General features: G+C 36.9%; 1 protein-coding gene across 2 annotated transcripts in view; it reads left to right on the plus strand.

Moving 5' to 3' along the window:
• Positions 1-211: 211 nt before the first annotated feature.
• UTS2B (urotensin 2B) overlaps positions 212-19,914 on the plus strand; it is a 40,434-nt gene continuing 20,731 nt past the window's right edge. Inside the window, exons 1-5 of one of the 2 annotated variants that reach the window (XM_069557717.1) lie at positions 212-577; positions 5,473-5,571; positions 6,746-6,783; positions 8,006-8,099; positions 18,867-19,249. In XM_069557717.1, coding sequence (XP_069413818.1) covers positions 475-577; positions 5,473-5,571; positions 6,746-6,783; positions 8,006-8,099; positions 18,867-18,892 — 360 coding nt within the window. In that variant the 5' untranslated portion in view covers positions 212-474 and the 3' untranslated portion in view covers positions 18,893-19,249. Of the gene's footprint in view, positions 578-5,472; positions 5,572-6,745; positions 6,784-8,005; positions 8,100-18,866; positions 19,250-19,914 lie in introns of those variants that run through there. The other variant, XM_069557707.1, reaches the window with a different exon arrangement.

Below are 19,914 nucleotides of genomic sequence, written 5' to 3' on the forward strand. Positions count from 1 at the left end.
GCTCAAATCTGTTTGGTTGGTTAAAAATGAAGTGATGGTTGCAAATAACAGTATCCAGAAGACTATACTGGGTTCTAAATTAGCCAAATGAAAGGCATTGTTCCCATTTCATTGTTATGAAAATCTAACTGACAGGTTCTCTAGTCTTAGCTTTATGAGGTGCATGTGTCTGAGTGTGTGTGCATGAACAAGAATGCTTGCTTTTAGTGAAATGGGCAGATATGAGATATATTGATTGGGTTCTTCCTGCCATTGATTGAGTACAAAACTTGTCACTTCTCCAAGTAGTGAATCATGTTGACAGAGAGCAATACATTTTATAAGGTGTTTTTTTTTCCTTTGTTCAGATCATTTGTAGTTGAAGCACATTTGCCACCTTTTAAAAGTGATCTCTGCAGCATTCCAGAGCCATTGAAATATTCGTCTTGACCAGGATAGTCAGTTTCTTTGCTAGCACGGAAGAAGATTTTTAACATGAACGTGATTTTATCAACCACTCTTTGCTTTGGACTCCTAACTTTGTTATCTGTAATGATCTTTTTAGAATCGGTGCACGGACTGCCATATTTTATTCAAGGTATGTACACATGAATGTATAATTCTACAGGTGGGTAAATAATCCTTATCCTCCTATTTGCGTTGCTTTGATTTTTCTATCATTATGGCAATAATGTTTTAAACATCAATATAATTTAATCTTCAGACAACACTTCAGTACTTGCTGTTTTAAATTAAATGTAATCTGTGATGCTGTTCTCAAGTTAATTAATTTTAACTGACACGGTACTAAATTAATTTCAACTGCATTTGTCTCTAACCAAGGGAAATCTTTTTCTTATCTCTATTCCATTAGCAAAGATGGGGATGTATAAACAGTAATACAGCGCAATGCATATTTCAAAAGTACATCTTCAGGGGAAAAAAAAGAGTTTCATCCAGTGAGATGATTAGTAAACTACTTATAAAAGGAGAATGACTCTGAAAACATATCAAGACAATACTTGTATATGTAGAGATCTGGGGAGAATGATACATTGGGAAATTTATATAGTACTTTCAGGAGGAGGATGTTAACAACCACATTATTCATTGTGTAATCAGATTTCTAAATACTTAGGGTACTTATATTAAATGAAATAATGTAATTTTTGACATCTACAAATACCATGAGAAATTTAGAGAAAATGTTTCTATTCTGGTCATATTGGAATTTGATCTTTTAAAAAAAATTTTCATTGGATTCTGTAGTGGAAATAGCTTTTAATCTGGGAATCAGTGGAGTCAGATTTAATGCTGACTTATTAGGCAAACAACCTAACCTCACTGACACTTTTATGTATGTCTTTACAATTTAAAAATAGTAACTAAAAATAGTGCTCTTTAATATCTCATCCAATTTGAATCTATCATCTAACTGACCTCTTTGTCAGGAAGAAGGAGACAGACAGCCTTTGCTTTTGCTTTCTTAGGGAAACCAAGACAGAATTTAATAAATTTTGTTTATGTGACTCTGGGTTGAGAAAAGGAATTAAGTTTCCTCTTTAAGATCTAATCCAACTTTAGTAGACCGTTTTGTCTCAAATGAGGTTTTAAAAGTCAATGAAAATTAGAACAGTTCTTTTGATAGTGGAAATAAAATTGCATAAACCCTTGTTATTTATTTATAGGGATTTTCCCTTTGAAAAACAAATACAAGCCTGGGGCCTAACTGCAAGACCTAAATACAAGCTTGGGGATGAAAGAATCTGGATTTTATCCCTGGCACTCACATTTTGTCTTTGGCCAGCCAAAATCATTGTACTTGTTAGGCCTTCATTGCTTTTCCTATGAAATAATGGGATTTTCAATGTTCTTAACAGTGTAAATGTGTGAGGAAGGAAACAACTGGTCATTCACAGAAGACTCTGCAAAATGAGGATGTTAGTGGTAACTGTATTATAACTTCTGATATCATGTATATGAAATACAGAAAAATCCAACTCAAACTTTTTATAAGATTACAAATAGATAACATCTCTGACCCAGAATACCACACACTGATGTCCATATATCATTGGCAACATATAGGAAAGGTTTCTCTCTGGGACCCCTTGATCTCTGTTTCATTATATGTAAATAGAGAAGACAAGTTATTGGGAAGTTTATTTTCTAATCTAAATTGTCCAGGATTAGAGCAAACTTCTCACCATTTTTCAAAGCAACTAAATGTTTGACTTATTTTAGTCTTTTAACACACTGTTTTCAAATAAGCATTTGTCCACTGACAAATCACAAAGGTGGGGTCACATCCTCTCTGTGTTAGATGCCATCCAAGACCAAGAACACAGTCTGCCAGCTTTCCTCTGGCTTAGGGGTCACAATGAAAGCATGCCTCGTGAGCCTGAAACTGGACAAATTGCCCACTGTGAAATGAACAGCAGTGAATATCATGACTAGAAATTTAAAGAATTTTGGTATATTATGATTTGAGGGTGTTCCAGGTTTCTTTCTGCAAAATTTCTTATCTATATCCCATAAAAAGCATCACATTCAAATGACAAGCAAGGACACAACTGCCTCTTTTAAGCTTCAGTGTCTCAGGTAGTAATGAGTCTTTTTCTTTTTTTCTTGTATATTGCAAAAGTAATCACTCTCTCATTTCTGAGTAACTTTGCCATCCTTTTTGCAAAGGGACATCAGCACTTGGATAGATTTTTATTCAAACAGTTTTTTATCAACACTAACTTTTAGTTTAAAGACAGAAATATTAAAAGCACATGCATTTTTTTCTTTTAAAGCAGTATCTGTTTTAAGATTAAAAATAAAAATGAGAAAAAAGACTTATTTTCTACTATTCTTCTATCTTTCTAATGTTTTACTTTATAAAAAAAATTTTAAAAATTTCTTGAAAAAACTTTTCCTCAGAGTATCCTATAAAAGGTGGTTTTCTTAAAAGGTAGTGACAAGAATTACTGAGGACAGTATGTAATCACTGGAAACCAAATGGGTAAAGAATGCTAAATACATTAATTTTGTCTTTTGAAAAATGTTCCACTTAAACACACAGAGAAGGGGACTGTAAATTAAGCCAACAAAAGGTTCAGAAGGCAATATTTTCTAGTTACCTTTCTTCTAGTTTTATAAATTCCCTAAATTGAAGTGATGAATCTATTTCTTTTATCACAGTTCTCTTTCTAAAACAAATAATCATTATCACCTGGCTACACAATGTTCCTCATTTTTTCAATGAAAGCATTTTAAAGATTATAATTTAACATTTTAATAAATAGCTATAATAAAAATTGCTACACTATTGCATAGTCATATCTTTCTCTTAAACTAAATTATTCCTGAGGGTCTTTGTTTAATTGATGTTAAGCAAGAGTTCCATTGATAGTCTATTATTTTAACTATTCAAAAAGAACCCCAGAATTTCACAAATAATTTCTATGCCTATGAAGTAACGGAAATTGAGGAACTTTAAAATTGAGGAAATTGAGCAACAATAAATGTGTTTGTCAATGTAGAAACTTTTGATGATGCCACTTACCCCAGGTCATTTATTGTCTTTCTCAGCAAATAGTTTATTCCTTTAATTAGCCATTTAGTTATGTGAGTTCATTAATTGACATTTTGGAGACACAGGGAATAGGAGACAATTTAAAGGAAGAGTCTAGTTAAATTATGAGCCATTTCTCTAATTTCTCTAGCTGAAGCCTCAATATTCCCACTTTTAAATTTTAAACTCACTAATCTATCTTTTGTCCACACAATATCAGTTATTATGACTGAAATGGAAGAGGACCTTATGGTCCTTGCCCCCCAAACCCCTTGCCTATGTCCTCAGACTTCCTTTTTTTTTTTTTGTAGAAAAACTTCAGACAAAGAATAAGTTTAATCGGAGAACTGAGAAAATGAAGAAACAAAGGGAAACAGTGAAAGGAAGCCCAATAATAATAATGTAGTCTTTAAGCATAATCAAGGGCCTTTATTATATTAGAAGGACCTTCCTTCTCAAGGGCCATAGCTAATATTCTGATCCATATCCTGTGAGCTGTCTCATAGATACTGAAATATCAGGTGGAGAAATTAACTACCTGACGTCCAGACTGTAGTCATGACATAAGCGGCCACAATTCTGAGAACTGGCCTTAAAGAACTTGAAACAAACTGATGCTGGAACTGAAGGTTAACGGTACCTAAAATAAGCAAGATTACGCTGGTCAGACCACTGATGACCAATTTCAAGATGACTATCAGAGCTGACATGTTTATGCATGTAGTCCCCTCCTTCAGCCTATTAAAGCTCATGCCCCCTGACAATCAGGAGGCAGTCAGACATTGGACAGGTCTCTCTGCCCTCCCCAAACCTCCTGGTTGCTGGCATCCAAAATAAAGCAAAGTTTCCTTTCTACTAAGCTGGCCTCTTTAAATGGCTTTTGAGTGGCAGCAGCTGGACCTGGGTTTGGTAACATGAGGAGAAAAACAGAGGGAAGAATGATCCTATAGAAATTATATAATAAAGGTGTGATTATTTTAGGCCACCTTACAAAGTTCATTTTGTTTCTAAGACACTATTATTTTAATTGCATTACAATCCTGTTGAATCTTCATTTTTTATAGCTTGAATAAAGTCTATTGTCCTGATTTCTACCCCAGAATCAAAATATTTAGGAAAATTTGGTTGATTTTTCTGTTTTTAGAGTGCTGAGAGAGTGGGCTAGGAGGTAAATGGACAAAGATATAAAGCTATGATCACAGAAAAACTGGGCATCATCTGACCACTTTCACAAGGTTGCCTTGGATGGTTCAAGGCAATTCCCAGAACATAAAATGGCTCATATTTATATGTGTATAAAATCTCAAAGTCAAATTTTATATTTTTATCTTAAAAACAACTTTTAATTTATATTTCTTATGTTAAACACAATAGTAGAAAAAAATTTTAAATATAGATGAAAAAATAGAAAGTACAATTTTCTGTAATTCTACTAAGGCAGAAATAATTTCGGGTGAATTTTAGACTGTAAACTTCCAGGTATATTCTCCATCTCTGCTTCTTTCTCTTTCTCACAATCTCTTTTTGACTGTTCATATACATTCAATGATTTTTAAAACAGCTTGTCTTTTTATATTACACATCTCTCTCTGTACACATTTTTTTGGCAAGTATACACACTTTCCAGGTTGTGCAGTGGTAAGGAATCTGCCTGTCAATGCAGGAGATGCAACTCAGGTTCTATCCACGGGTCAGGAAGATCCTCTGAAGGAGGAAATGACAACCCACTCCATTATTCTTCCCTGGAAAACTCTATGGACAGAGGGGCCTAGGGGGTTACACTGTAGTCCATGGGGTTGCAGAGAATCGGACATGGCTGAGCAACTGAGCACACGTGCATGTTAATAGTTACCTGTAAAATCTATTTAGTCAGAAAGACACTCAAGTGACACAGACTGAAAAGAGCTTTCACTACACTGAGGTAATTATTACAGGAAATGAATTGCTTCCAGATAAAGAAGATACAGACGGTGAAGAACTGTTGCTGGCTCTACTGAATAAAAACTTTGGCTTCCAAAGATCTTCCAACATTGGTGAGTTAAGAATAAAGTCAAACATTATTTATTCCATCTTCTGACCTGTTTTCTCTACATGTTAATTTATATTAAAGAAAGTAATAATTACTAATTTAAAGCTGCACTGAAGGCTTAAGTGTCTGTTATTTCATATTCATGCTAAAAGCAATGGCATTATTAAAAAACATTAAAATCTTATTTTGTTCAATTAGAGTATTCTAATGGGATTAGTAACTGTTGAGTTACAAAACAATTGTTTTTACTTCTACTTTTCCCTCTCATCTATGTTACTCTCCACAGGTACAGTTAATATTTGCTTTTACTAAATGCTTCCAGGGTATTATTAAATGTTTTGAAATAGGTTTCCACTAGAAATTTCTCAGATTAACTGTGGTTTTGTGGCACTTTTTTTTGCAATCAGATTCTTTCAATTTGGGAAATGACTGGAGTAGAAACCATTGAGAAATTTAGGCTCCACCAAGGCTTTTTTCCTTTGAAGTACAGGATAATCTGATTTACAATTATGCATCAGATTGGTCTCCAAGAAATGATAGATATTGTCAGAAATTTAGCAGGTCTAACCTGAGAGACAGCGTGACAATATAATGTAGTGCTCTCTCAGAAAACGTCTGTTCTAAAAAAACTGTCTATTCATGGGACAGGGCACTGGTTAGAAGAATGTCTTAATAAATACTTAAAAATACAGGATTTAAAAATTAGAAATAAGATGTTTCATTGAGGAAATTGAACGTGATTATAAAAAGAAAAATCTGTACTCATATTGTAAAACCCAGAGAGATTACTATTAGTATTTTGGGAAATTTCCCTCTTGATTAAATTTTGCAGATAAGATTTGTGGCCTGCGTTTTTTTCTACTTAATATTTTTTCATGAGAATGTCCCCATGCCAGTGTAAAAATTTACTTCTAAATAGTAGTCCTTATTAGAACTATGAAAAGTCCCTATTTAAGAAAACTCTGTATTTATTATAGAAATTAGATGCTTGCTCATTATAGTACTGATTATATTTCAACGTTACAGACACTGAAAAAATGTTTGGGGCTTTATATTAGAGATACATGGGTGATCTCAAATCATACAAAAAAATGCCTTGTCTTTCTGAATGTGTGACCTGAAGTGAATTAAATATTACTTGCAATGTACATTTTTCATATGACAAATGTGTCTTGCAGATATAGAACTGGCTAACAAATTGGAGGAACCTAACCAGGTGAGAATGTGAAACACATGAAATCTTAATTTTCATAATTATTATAAGATAATTTCTTTTGAAACAGTAGTTTTTAAAATTATTAATTCTATATTTTAAAACTATTATTCTTGCTAGAAAAAGAGTGAAGTAATTCACTAGGAAAAACAATCAAATTCTACTAAAAAAAGAAAAGGAAAACAAGACAAAACTGTAACTGAAGTGATCATGGGATAAAATGTCTAGAAATCTGGATTTTAGATCCAGCTCTCCAATTACCTAGGAGACCATGGAAGAATTAAAATTCTCTGGATCTAAATCTCCTCATCTCTAAAATAAGAGGCTATAATTAGATTGGTGGTTTTCAAAAGCTATTATTACTTTTCAAAGTGGAAATATTTTTTTCCAAACAAAATTGTATGTGTTCCCAGTAAATGAAACATATAAAAGTGGAGCTGTTCTGCTTGAAGCAGCTAGTTTGGGAGGAGAGGGACTGAAGTGCTGCATTCTTACCTGTCTTGGCCTCGGTACAGGGAACCCCTTAGCAACCTTATCCCCCAACTTTTTTCTATGAGGAAAATTGGAAAATCATTGCATTAGATTATTTATTAACTCTTTCAAACACACTGCATGCAAATTCATTATCATATAAACCTTGTGGCTGTGAGAGAGAAGTATGCCCTGTCAATTATTAGCAGCTAGGACACGGATACATGCAGTAGCTCAAGCTGAATTCTGTTTGAATAGAGTTAGATCTCCAGGGTTTAGGCAATCAGTGATCTTGCTAAAGATCAACTTGGCTTACACTCCGGATGGAAACCTTAGGGTCTCAAAATACTTCTTTCCCACTAGGAAGGACAAATATTTCAGGAAATTCGAACATACACATAAAGTCTTTGAATCTCCTTGAAAAGGACTGGTCATTTTGGGTGACATCAAATCAGGTCCAGTTACACAGGCTGTGTTTCCAGGCTTCCCATTAATGAACACTGAGACTTGACTTCCTTCACCATAAACCTGCTTGTTCCTGATTGTCTGTTGAGTCAGTTTTCTAAATGCAGGTTTCCTTTTATTTTTCTGTTTAATTATTTTTATTTTTTTATTACTTTTGTTTCCTTTTCTGTTGCTTTTTCCTACTTCCTTTTGTCCATCTTCTTCCTCCTTTTCTTGCTCTTTCTTCTTTCACAGAAAACAGTATTGTTGTTATTAAAGACTAATAATTTTCTTATTTGATTTTTAACAGCTGGAAATGCTGAAAGAGCAGCTCACAGAAGCAAAGGATGCTGAGATGTCCTATGCAATAGACGGTCTATCTTCTTCCCATCCTAATAAGCGAGGTAAATTTTCACTTCAAAGTCTTAACATTGAATTCTAAGATTAATTTTGCAAGTATTTCTGAAAGGGAAGAAATTAAGTTGGCACTTCTTTATCTTATGTTGATGATAAGATCAAAGCTCATATTAAAAAAAAAAAATTCCAAGGCCTCCTCAATGGCTCAGATGATAAAGAATCTGCTTGCAATGTGGGAGATTGGGCTTCGATCCCTGGGTTGGGAAGATCACTTGGAGAAGGGAATGGCTACCCACTCTAATATTCTTGTCTGGAGAATTCCATGGACAGAGGAGCCTGTCGGGCTATAGTCCATGTGATCTCAGAGTAGGACATCACTGAGTGACTGAGCACAGACATTCAAATGAAGGCTTTAAATGTCTGTGAACTCTGTCACATATACAACATGGTTAGTAAGGTCATATATTCCAGATTTAAGTAAAATTAGTCTTTCATTTGGAGAAGGCAATGGCACCCTACTCCAGTACTCTTGCCTGGGAAATCCCACGGACAGAGGAGCCTGGTAGGCTACAGTCCATGGGGTTGCGAAGAGTCGGACACGACTGAGCGACTTCACTTTCACTTTTCACTTTCATGCATTGGAGAAGGAAATGGCAACCCACTCCAGTGTTCTTGCCTGGAGAATCCCAGGGATGGAAGAGCCTGGTGGGCTGCCGTCTGTGGGGTCTCACAGAGTCGGACATGACTGATGTGACTTAGCGGCAGCAGCAGCAGACTTTCATTGTTTAAAACTGTGTCTCACCCTTGCTATTTTGCTGTAACACTGGAGAGTAAAGAGTACTCTCATTGCTATAGCACTTAGTCCAGGTTTTGATTTATAATATTTAATTTTAGAAATATTTGTCTTTTGTATCCCTATTTCTTTTTATAACAATCTTGGAAAATTGAATATGAAAAAAGTACATATATGTCTCTTTATTCACATTGTGATATGAGATTTGCTAAGGCATGTTTTATTCATTTTCACTTGTCCCCTTCCTCTCAAGTTTGTCTTTAACTGCTGTAAAAAAGCAGTTTTTACAATGGAAGAGGATGAAACAGTGTTCTTTAGACACTTAGCATATACCAGACATTTTATATTTTACTATCTCATGTTGTTATAGTTAAGTATGTAGAGTCTATAGTTAGACTGCCTGGGTTTAAATTGTAATATTGATATATCCAACGTGTGTGACCTTGGGAAATTATCTAACTTCCTGTGCCTCATTTTCTTTGCCCCCAAATGCAAATAATAATAATCATCTTTATGGGATTATTAGGAAGATTTTATAAGTTAATATATGAAAGTCACTTAGAACAATATCTGGCATGTAATCAGTACTGTGTAAGCCTAACTTTAAAAATTCATTTTGATCATTATTACTATAATTATTATTTTATTTTCATCATAATCACCATAAGATAGCTATTACTATGCCTATATTAAGACAGGAAAATTATATCTCAGAGGGGTTAAGTAGCATGCTGATAATAACCCAATTACTAAGTGATTTAACCAGTGAGCCTGAAGGACATTGGTAGAGGATATATTGGAGGGTGGAAGGGAGAGAATCTTCAGGCTTATTAAGGACTTTCCGTTCAGTCCAGTCGCTCAGTCGTGTCCGAGTCTTTGCGACCCCATGAATCGTAGCACGCCAGGCCTCCCTGTCCATCACCATCTCCCGGAGTTCACTTAGACTCACTTCCATCGAGTCCGTGATGCCATCCAGCCATCTCATCCTCAGTCATCCCCTTCTTCTCCTGCCCCCAGTCACTCCCCGCATCAGAGTCTTTTCCAATGAGTCAACTCTTCGCATGAGGTGGCCAAAGTACTGGAGTTTCAGCTTTAGCATCATTCCTTCCAAAGAAATCCCAGGGCTGATCTCCTTCAGAATGGACTGGTTGGATCTCCTTGCAGTCCAAGGGACTCTCAAGAGTCTTCTCCAACACCACACTTCAAAAGCATCAATTCTTCGGCGTTCAGCCTTCTTCACAGTCCAACTCTCACATCCATACATGACCACAGGAAAAACCGTAGCCTTGACTAGATGGACCTTAGTCGGCAAAGTAATGTCTCTGCTTTTGAATATACTACCTAGGTTGGTCATAACTTTCCTTCCAAGGAGTAAGCATCTTTTAATTTTATGCTGCACTCACCATCTGCAGTGATTTGGGAGCCCAAAATATAAAGTCTGACACTGTTTCCACTGTTTCCCCATCTATTTGCCATGAAGTGATGGGACCGGATGCCATTATCTTAGTTTTCTGAATGTTGAGCTTTAAGCCAACTTTTTCACTCTCCTCTTTCACTTTCATCAAGAGGCTTTTTAGTCCCTCTTCACTTTCTGCCATAAGGGTGGTGTCATCTGCATATCTGAGGTTATTGATATTTCTCCCGGCAATCTTGATTCCAGCTTGTGCTTCTTCCAGCCCAGCGTTTCTCATGATGTACTCTGCATATAAGTTAAATAAGCAGGGTGACAATATACAGCCTTGAAGTACTCCTTTTCCTATTTGGAACCAATCTGTTGTTCCATGTCCAGTTCTAACTGCTGCTTCCTGACCTGCATACAGATTTCTCAAGAGGCAGGTCAGGTGGCCTGGTATTCCCATCTCTTGAAGAATTTTCCACAGTTTATAGGGATCCACACAGTCAAAGGCTTTGGCATAGTCATAAAGCAGAAATATATGTTTTTCTGGAACTCTCTTGTTTTTTCCATGATCCAGCAGATGTTGGCAATTTGATCTCTGGTTCCTCCGCCTTTTCTAAATCCAGCTTGAACATCAGGGAGTTCATGGTTCACGTATTGCTGAAGCCTGGCTTGGAGAATTTTGAGCATTACTTTACTAGCATGTAAAATGAGTGCAACTCTGCGGTAGTTTGAGCATTCTTTTGATTGCCTTTCTTTGGAATTGGAATGAAAACTGAAATTTTCCAGTCCCATGGCCACTGCTGAGTTTTCCAAATTTGCTGGCATTTTGATTGCAGCACTTTCACAGCATCATCTTCCAGGATTTGAAAGAGCTCCACTGGAATTCCATCACCTCCACTAGCTTTGTTCATAGTGATGCTTTCTAAGGCCCACTTGACTTCACATTCCAAGATGTCTGGCTCTAGATTAGTGATCACAACATCATGATTATCTGGGTCATGAAGATCTTTTTTGTATAGTTCTTCCATGTATTCTTCCACCTCTTCTTAATATCTTCTGCTTCTGTTAGGTCCATATCATTTCTGTCCTTTATCGAGCCCATCTTTGCATGAAATGTTCCCTTGGTATCTCTAATTTTCTTAAAGAGATCTCTAGTCTTTCCCAGTCTGTTGTTTTCCTCTATTTCTTTGCATTGATTGCTGAAGAAGGCTTTCTTATGTCTTCTTGCTATTCTTTGGAACTCTGCATTCAGATGGTTATTTATATCTTTCCTTTTCTCCTTTGCTTTTCGCCTCTCCTCTTTTCACAGCTATTTGTAAGGCCTCCCCAGACAGCCATTTTGCTTTTTTGCATTTCTTTTCCATGGGGATGATCTTGATCCCTGTCTCCTGTACAATGTCACGAACCTCCTTCCATAGTTCATCAGGCACTCTATCTATCAGATCTAGTCCCTTAAATCTATTTCTCACTTCCACTGTATAATCATAAGGGATTTGATTTAGGTCATACCTGAAAGGTCTAGCAGTTTTCCCTATTTTCTTCAGTTTGAGTCTGAATTTGGTAATAATGAGTTCACGATCTGAGCCACAGTCAGCTCCTGGTCTTGATTTTGTTGACTGTATAGAGCTTCTCCATCTTTGACTGCAAAGAATATAATCAGTCTGAGTTCAGTGTTGACCATCTGGTGATGTCTTTGTGTAGAGTCTTCTCTTGTGTTGTTGGAAGAGGGTGTTTGCTATGACCAGTGCATTTTCTTGGCAAAACTCTATTTGTCTTTGCCCTGCTTCATTCCGCATTCCAAGGCCAAATTTGCCTGTAACTCCAGGCATTTCTTGATTCCCTACATTTGCATTCCAGTCCCCTATAATAAAAAGTACATCTTTTTTGGGTGTTAGTTATAGAAAGTCTTGTAGATCTTCATAGGACCGTTCAACTTCAGCTTCTTCAGCATTACTGGTCAGGGCATAGACTTGGATTACTATGATATTGAATGGTTTGCCTTGGAAACAAACAGAGATCATTCTGTCGTTTTTGAGATTTCATCCAAGTACTGCATTTTGGACTCTTTTGTTGACCATGATGGCTACTCCATTTCTTCTGAGGGATTCCTGCCTGCAGTAGTAGATATAATGGTCATCTGAGTTAAATTCACCCATTCCAGTCCCTGTTAGTTCACTGATTCCTAGAATGTCGACATTCACCCTTGCCATCTCTTGTTAGACCATTTTCAATTTGCCTTGATTCATGGGCCTGACATCAGGTTCCTATGCAATATTGCTCTTTACAGCATTGGATCTTGCTTCTATCACCAGTCCCATCCACAACTGGGTATTGTTTTTGCTTTGGCTCCATCCCTTCATTCTTTCTGGAGTTATTTCTCCACTGATCTCCAGTAGCATATTGGGCACCTAATGACCTGGGGAGTTCCTCTTTCAGTATCCTATCATTTTGCCTTTTGATAGTAACTGTCATACTGGGTAAGACTGAAGCAAAATGAGAAAGGGGTGTCAGAGGATAAGATGGTCAGTTTACATCACGGACTTAATGGACATGAATTTGAGCAAACTTTGGGAAATAGTAGAGGATGGAGGAGTCTGGTGTGCTTCTCTCAATCCTTGTAATAAATTCGTAGAATCACAGAGTTGGACACGACTTAGTGGCTGAACAATTACCGTATGGGAAATCACTGAAAATTTGGGGCAAGTGAGTGCTAAAAAATAAGTTTCAACAGAACCACTCTCGATGTTCAGTGGAGGATATACTGCTGCTGCTGCTGCTGCTAAATTGCTTCAGTCGTGTCTGACTCTGTGTGACCCCATAGACGGCAGCCCACCAGGCTTCTCTGTCCCTGGGATTCTCCAGGCAAGAACCCTGGAGTGGGTTGCCATTTCCTTCTCCAATGCATGCAGGTATGCTAAGCAGCCCACCAGGCTCCTCTGTCCACAGGATTCTCCAGGCAGACACTGGAGGGTATTGCCATTTCCTTCTCCAGAATACACTGCAAAAAGGAGCAAAAATGCAAGCAGAGAGACCTTTAATGAGGCTAATTAAGATCTAGATAATAAATGGTGGTAACTTTAATTAGGGTGGCAGTAGTGAATTGATAAGAAGGAGTCTGATACTAGATATATTTTGAAAAAAAAAGTCAACAAAATTTGCTCTAAAATTATATGTGAGTTGTGGAAAAAAAGAGGAAGGTTTGTAAATGACTCCAAGGTTTTGTTCTAAGTAACTAGGGATAAAGGGGCAATTTCTGCTTATTGAGGGCTTCCCTGGTGGCTCAGAAAGTAAATAATCTGCCTGCAATGCAGGAAACTCAGGTTTGATCTCTCGGTGGGGAAGAGCCCCTGAAGAAGGGCTACCCATTTCAGTATTCTTGCCTGGAGAATTCCAATGGGGACAGAGAGTTGGAAGAAGCAACATGGTGCAAGGGTTTGGTGATGGAAAAGAGTTGATATAGAGATTTGTTGAATCTTTTCATAGTCAGTATAGCCTAGGCTATGATATGTTACAAATTTTAGTCCAAATCTCAGAGACTTAATATAAGGAAATCCATAAGTTCAATGCACATAGTATTAATACAAGCCTCTTCTATTTTGTGGCTGTATCAACTAGATTGTTGCTGTAACTTTACTGCCTCCAAGACTACCAAGATGAAGGAGAGGGATAGAGGCTGCATCTCAGCTCTCAGTTGCCTCAGTTCAGGGACAAGCATCACTTCTACTGATCCACTGCCTTTAATTAGTCACTTGAGCTGCTACCAAAATATTGGAAGAACAAGCTAATAAAAGTTAGAAAGCACTTATAAAAGTACATGAGGAGTACTGCCTCCACCACAGTCAATCCTTTGATCTTTTCTTAACCACATAGACTGCACTCAACTGACTCTCTATTAGAGACAACCCCAAATTCCTTTCACTACTGCACCCCGAACAAAGAACAGGCTTTCCAGGAGATACTAATTTTTGCAAATACAATGTGGCTCCACTTCATTCACAGACTTATTAGCTAAAAGGACAAATTCAGTAATTAGCGTGGGAATAGGGAAAGGATAACAACAATCAATCATCTTATTCATAAAGGAAAAGAACATGAGACATGAGTGGTAACCCCTAGCAATTCTGAAATCGCACAGGGCAAATATTATACAGGTCTCTTATTCTGGAGATGGAGAAAAGTGTCTTGCCTGGTGGCTCAAACGGTAAAGCGTCTGCCTGCTGTGCAGGAGACCCGGGTTTGATCCCTGGGTTGGGAAGATCCCCTGGAGAAGGAAATGGCAACCCGCTCCAGCACTCTTGCCTGGAAAATCCCATGGATGGAGGAGCCTGGTAGGCTACAGTCAGTGGGATCACAAAGAGTCGAACACGACTGAGCGGCTTCAGTTTCAGTGTCAGTGTGTGGGAGGAGGCCTTCGACCATTGCGTTGTTTCCCCTGGCTCCATCTTTTTCGAAGTTTTTGCCTTTTTTTTTCTTCCCATTTTTCATCCCTCAACACAGCTTATGTGCTTTTGAGGGAATATTCTCTTTGAGGCCTGAATGGTTTCTTCAGGCCTCTTCCTACATTTTAAAGTGTCAAAGATGTTTTTAGTTCTAGGGTTTATTCTGTCTTTGGCAATGATTTTTTATACCAATTTAAACAGCCTCTCAACTATTGCTACATAGTTTTTAAAAAACTATTTTAACTATTTTGTATTCTCAGCCCCAACTGAGTTGCCTTGAAGAATATATTTTGAAAAGCAACACTTAATCTCATTTTTTGCCCTGAATTCCTTGTTTCAATTGATACTTACCTGACTTCACTCACTTAGAATCATTTTAAATCCCTTTTTATAGTTTCAGGATCTAGAAACAGCTCTTGAAATATTTCAAGGTCTTGTATTTCTGAACTACCTTTGTTTCATTTTTATTTATCGGTAAAGACACCATTTCCCCCTAAGCATACTATTTCTTGTAATACCTGGCTAAGTGTATCCACCAGAAACCTAAACATACTGCCAATGTTCTATTTCCTTACCTTTTTCTTCTAGAAGTTCCAGAGGAACACATTCTGAATCTGAACTGTTATCGATGTCAGTTTTACCGCACATTTTGCTACTTTGTAAAATGACTCTTCTTGTTTTCAGCCTGTGACATCAATCTCCTTGTCTGCCATTAATCAGTTGCTGAGGCTGTGCCATGACTTAGCTTCCTCTTAGAGCAGCACCCTCCTTCAAGTTATTAAGGCATATTTTGGTCATAATTTAGGCAAACCACAACAACAAAATAACCTTAAAAATTCAGTGGTGTAAGTTGGTTTAAGATTTATTTCATGTTTACACGGAGCCTTGTGTACCGTGGTTATTTTCCTTCACTTTGTGCCTGCACCATGGGTCCCTATGGCAGGAGAGGAGAGATACGGAGGAAAACTCATCCTTACCTTCCAAAATTAGGCACATGCTCTCAAATCTATCTTAATGGGATTAGGGAAGCACCTGGGAAATGTCAAGAAACGCAATGAACAGTTGGAGAATCCTATCTCTGCTATAGACATTTTGAGCTTGTTATGCCATGTATAACAAAATCTTCCCAGTAGTGATGTGAGTAAACCCCTGAGTATATAAATTTGGAGCTTAGGGAAGTAGCTCAGACTGGAGATCTAAATATGACAGTTACCTGCATGTCAGTATTGCTTGGTATTGTGATGAAACTCTCTAGGGAATTACTCTAGATAGACATAAAACAGAAGACATCGAGGACAAGTGCCAGGCCACACCAAGGTTAGAGACTGGGCAGATGAGAGAGAATTAGCAAAACAGACTGAGAGGGAGCAGCTATCGTAGAAAAAGGCCACAAGGAGAAAAATGCCTCAGATGTCAAACAGAAAAACTGTTTCCAGGAAGACATAGTTCAGCTGTTCCTAAAGCTATGGTAGGTTCAGTAAAATGAGAGCTGAGACTTTCCATCTGAACAGCAATGGGAAGGGTTTTAATTATTTTGACAAGAATTATTTGATGGACTTTTGGTTAAGAAGAATATGAAAAACAACAGAAATGACTAACAACAGACAACTCTTTTGAGAAATTTTGTTTTGAAAGGTAGTAAAAATTAGAATATTAGCTGGAGTAACTTGGAGGGGTCAAGAAAGCTTTGTGATTGTTTTTAAGCAAGGAGATATTAAATCATTTATGCATGTAATAGGAACAAAATAAATATTTGTAGTGATAAACATATGAATTAGATGCCCAGGTTAGGTGACAGGAGCAATCCACATCACATCTGTCATTTTTATTGGGATAACTAGCAACAGTCTACCATGAATAACAATATATGAAGGTGAAATGAACTCAGAGGTTCACCTTAAAGCTAGAATATCTTAAATGTCTGTGAAATAATGTTATCTGTTTAATCATTTAATATATACTTGATAGACACCTGGTAAATCCTTCCTTTCATTATAGATACAGCTGTCCAACACCAAGCATCATGCTAAAAACAGGGATAGAAGAATGCCGGCTAGGGTGTTTCCCCCCTGACACCCCACATAAATGATAAATGATAGATAAGCATTGAGGAGTTGGTTCGACTGGTGATATCATTCATGAAGATTTCCTTCAACTGGGAAGTATATTCCAGTGCACCAGAACCAAGCTGCTCTTGAGGTGCAAGTCTTGGATATGTGTAGATTTATATTTTCCTTCTTGATTGAGATATTCAAAGATATCCAAAGGGACAGAAAGGGACTTTCCAAAATATAAAAAGAATATTGGATTAGAGGACCAAGCTCCTCAATTTACTGTCTGAAAATAAATTTCTGCTTTCATAGGATTTAAATGTGTTTTGTTGAAAGAAAACTCTGGCTCTTTTAGGAATGAAAAGTAAACTCAGTACTATCATAACACTCTGTGTATGTGTGGTGATGAGCACTAAGGCCACAGTTTAAAGAGTAAGTGGAGTTAGGGAGAGATATCTGGGCAAGAAGATAGACTTTTATTATTTATGGCAAAAAGTGTCTTAACTGTCCTATGAGTTTTCAACTCATTTTTATTGTGCATCCCATTAATCAATAGTGAATCAAAGACCTATCTCTCCGAGGTCTTAATTTTATAAAACATTTAGTTTGAAGGAAATTAGAGAAATTTGTAATTAATTAGATGAAGCTGGCGTTGTTAGACAATTGGGAAAAATCCACAGATTTAAATCACTCATTCATGCATTTAAAGACTAAAATGCTGCTTGAATTAGTATGATTTTTTTTTTTTCTGAAGAATCACTTTATGGTCAGAATGTGAGACTCAATTTGACAATCAAATTACATAAATATCATTTGGTGGTTTGCAAAGTGAAGTTTAAATTCTCTTCCTTCTTTTTCCTCTAGTAAATAGAAGCATATTTATCATGATTTCGCTTATTTGCTTAGTCCTCTTTGGGACTTAAGTTCAGTTCAGTTCAGTCGCTCAGTCGTGTCTGACTCTTTGTAACCCCATGAATTGGAAAACGCCAGGTTTCCCTGTCCATCACCAACTCCTGGAGTTCACTTAAACTCACGTCCATTGAGTCGGTGATGCCATCCAGCCATCTCATCCTCTGTCGTCCCCTTCTCCTCCTGCCCCCTATCCCTCCCAGCATCAGAGTCTTTTCTAATGAGTCAACTCTTCGCATGAGGTGGCCAAAGTACTGGAGTTTCAGCTTTAGCATTAGTCCTTCCAAAGAAATCCCAGGGCTGATCTCCTTCAGAATGGACTGGTTGGATCTCCTCGCAGTCCAAGGAACTCTCAAGAGTCTTCTCCAACATCACAGTTCAAAAGCATCAATTCTTCGGCGCTTAGCTTTCTTCACAGTCCAACTCTCACATCCAAATATGACCACTGGAGAAACCATAGCCTTGACTAGATGGACCTTTGTTGGCAAAGTAATGTCTCTGCTTTGGAATATACTATCTAGGTTGGTCATAACTTTCCTTCCAAGGAGTAAGCGTCTTTTAATTTCATGGCTCAGTCACCATCTGCAGTGATTTTGGAGCCCCCCAAAATAAAGTCTGATACTGTTTCCGCTGTTTCCCCATCTATTTTCCATGAAGTGATTTATGCCAGCTCTAAATAGAAAGTGAAAGTCACTCAGTCATGTCTGACTCTTTGTGACCCCATGGAATAGTCTATGGAGTTCTCCAGGCCAGACTACTGGAGTGGGTAATCTTCCCAACCCAGGGATCAAACCCAGATCTCCCACACTACAGACAGATTCTTTACCAGCTGAGCCACCAAGGAAGCCCTTCTAAAATAGAGGAGTACATCTAGTAGGATGGCCTATTGTATTTTTTTGAACTGTATTACATACATTATAATGTAAAACAGAGCTGTTCATTAGAACTTTCTTTAATGAAAGTTCTTTGGAAGGACTCTAATTTGCACTGCCTATTATGGTCATCTATTGAGCACTTAAAAGTTGGTTAGTATTCTAGAGAAACTGAATCTTCAAAAATTTATTTAATTTTAATTAATTTAAAGATCCATATGAGGCTGACTACTGCTAAATATCTGTTTTAGAAAACTTTCTCATACTCAGGCATACTTACACTATTTTATTTAAATGTAATACTTTTATCAAAAATCTTTCTAATAAAGAATTGTTTTGTTTCTTTTTTAGCTTGTTTTTGGAAATATTGTGTCTAAAGTTTTTGCTCTGGATGCAAAAGATAAGAACATTAGAAAAAGTTATATAACTACCCACTCTACTGTTTAAAGATCAAAGCTATTTCAAGCATAAAAAAATAGTGGCAAAGTTTATACAGCTTGTTACATGCTTAAAGTTTATGTTGTGAATCGTAGTGACAAATTAGTTGCACTTGAATGGCATGGACTATAAGAATGACTCTGTAGAGCTAAAGTTGAGAGTGCTGTATCTATTGTACGCTTTCCATAAATTCATTGTCTACATATCATTTTGTTCAGTGATGACTAAGCTGTTGAGCTATCAATTAAAAAATTTAAAAATTGCTTTGGAAAATTAAATTATATTGTCTGAATCTATGTGGAAAATATGTATCTTTGTTCTTTCTCTTTTTTGTGATTCTTTTGGCTACTATCTCTTTTCTGTTCATTAGGATAATTGTCAGTAAGACTCCTACTGCCAAATGAATGCATTACTAGGGAGCAGAAGTCTTGTTTATCGGACTCTAGGAAAAAGTAGCACTAGGTGTTTGAGAGAGAGATATTAAGAAAATTTTCTTACATAACAGTTTACCTTTGGGCCCCTTAATTCTTATCTTTGCCTTTACCACAGTATCAGAATTTGAGACTTTTAGCATGTCTGTGAGAGACTAGATTCAGTGTACTAAAAACATCAGACAAATCATAAAAACTCTTTGAGGTTTTTTTTTTTTTTCATTAGTTTCTTTCTCACATCTTCACATTAAACTGCTCTTACTTATGTCTGAACAAACTTATTTAATCAATTCAAGGCTGGGAATCCAACTTCACTTTTATTTGCCACCTGTGGTGACACGGAAACATTGTCAAAGGAAGTTTGTAATTAAGAAATATCAATGGTAGACTATCAATGGCCAGATAGGCCTCGGGCATTCCCTTATATCACAGTACAGCGGAAATGTAGTTTATCTACATATGCTAATTGTGTGGGTCTTAACAATAAAACTGTCTCATGACCTAGAATGAGCGATATTAAGTGAAAAACA

The sequence above is a fragment of the Ovis canadensis genome, chromosome 1 (assembly GCF_042477335.2).
Source record: "Ovis canadensis isolate MfBH-ARS-UI-01 breed Bighorn chromosome 1, ARS-UI_OviCan_v2, whole genome shotgun sequence".
Lineage (NCBI taxonomy): Eukaryota > Metazoa > Chordata > Mammalia > Artiodactyla > Bovidae > Ovis > Ovis canadensis.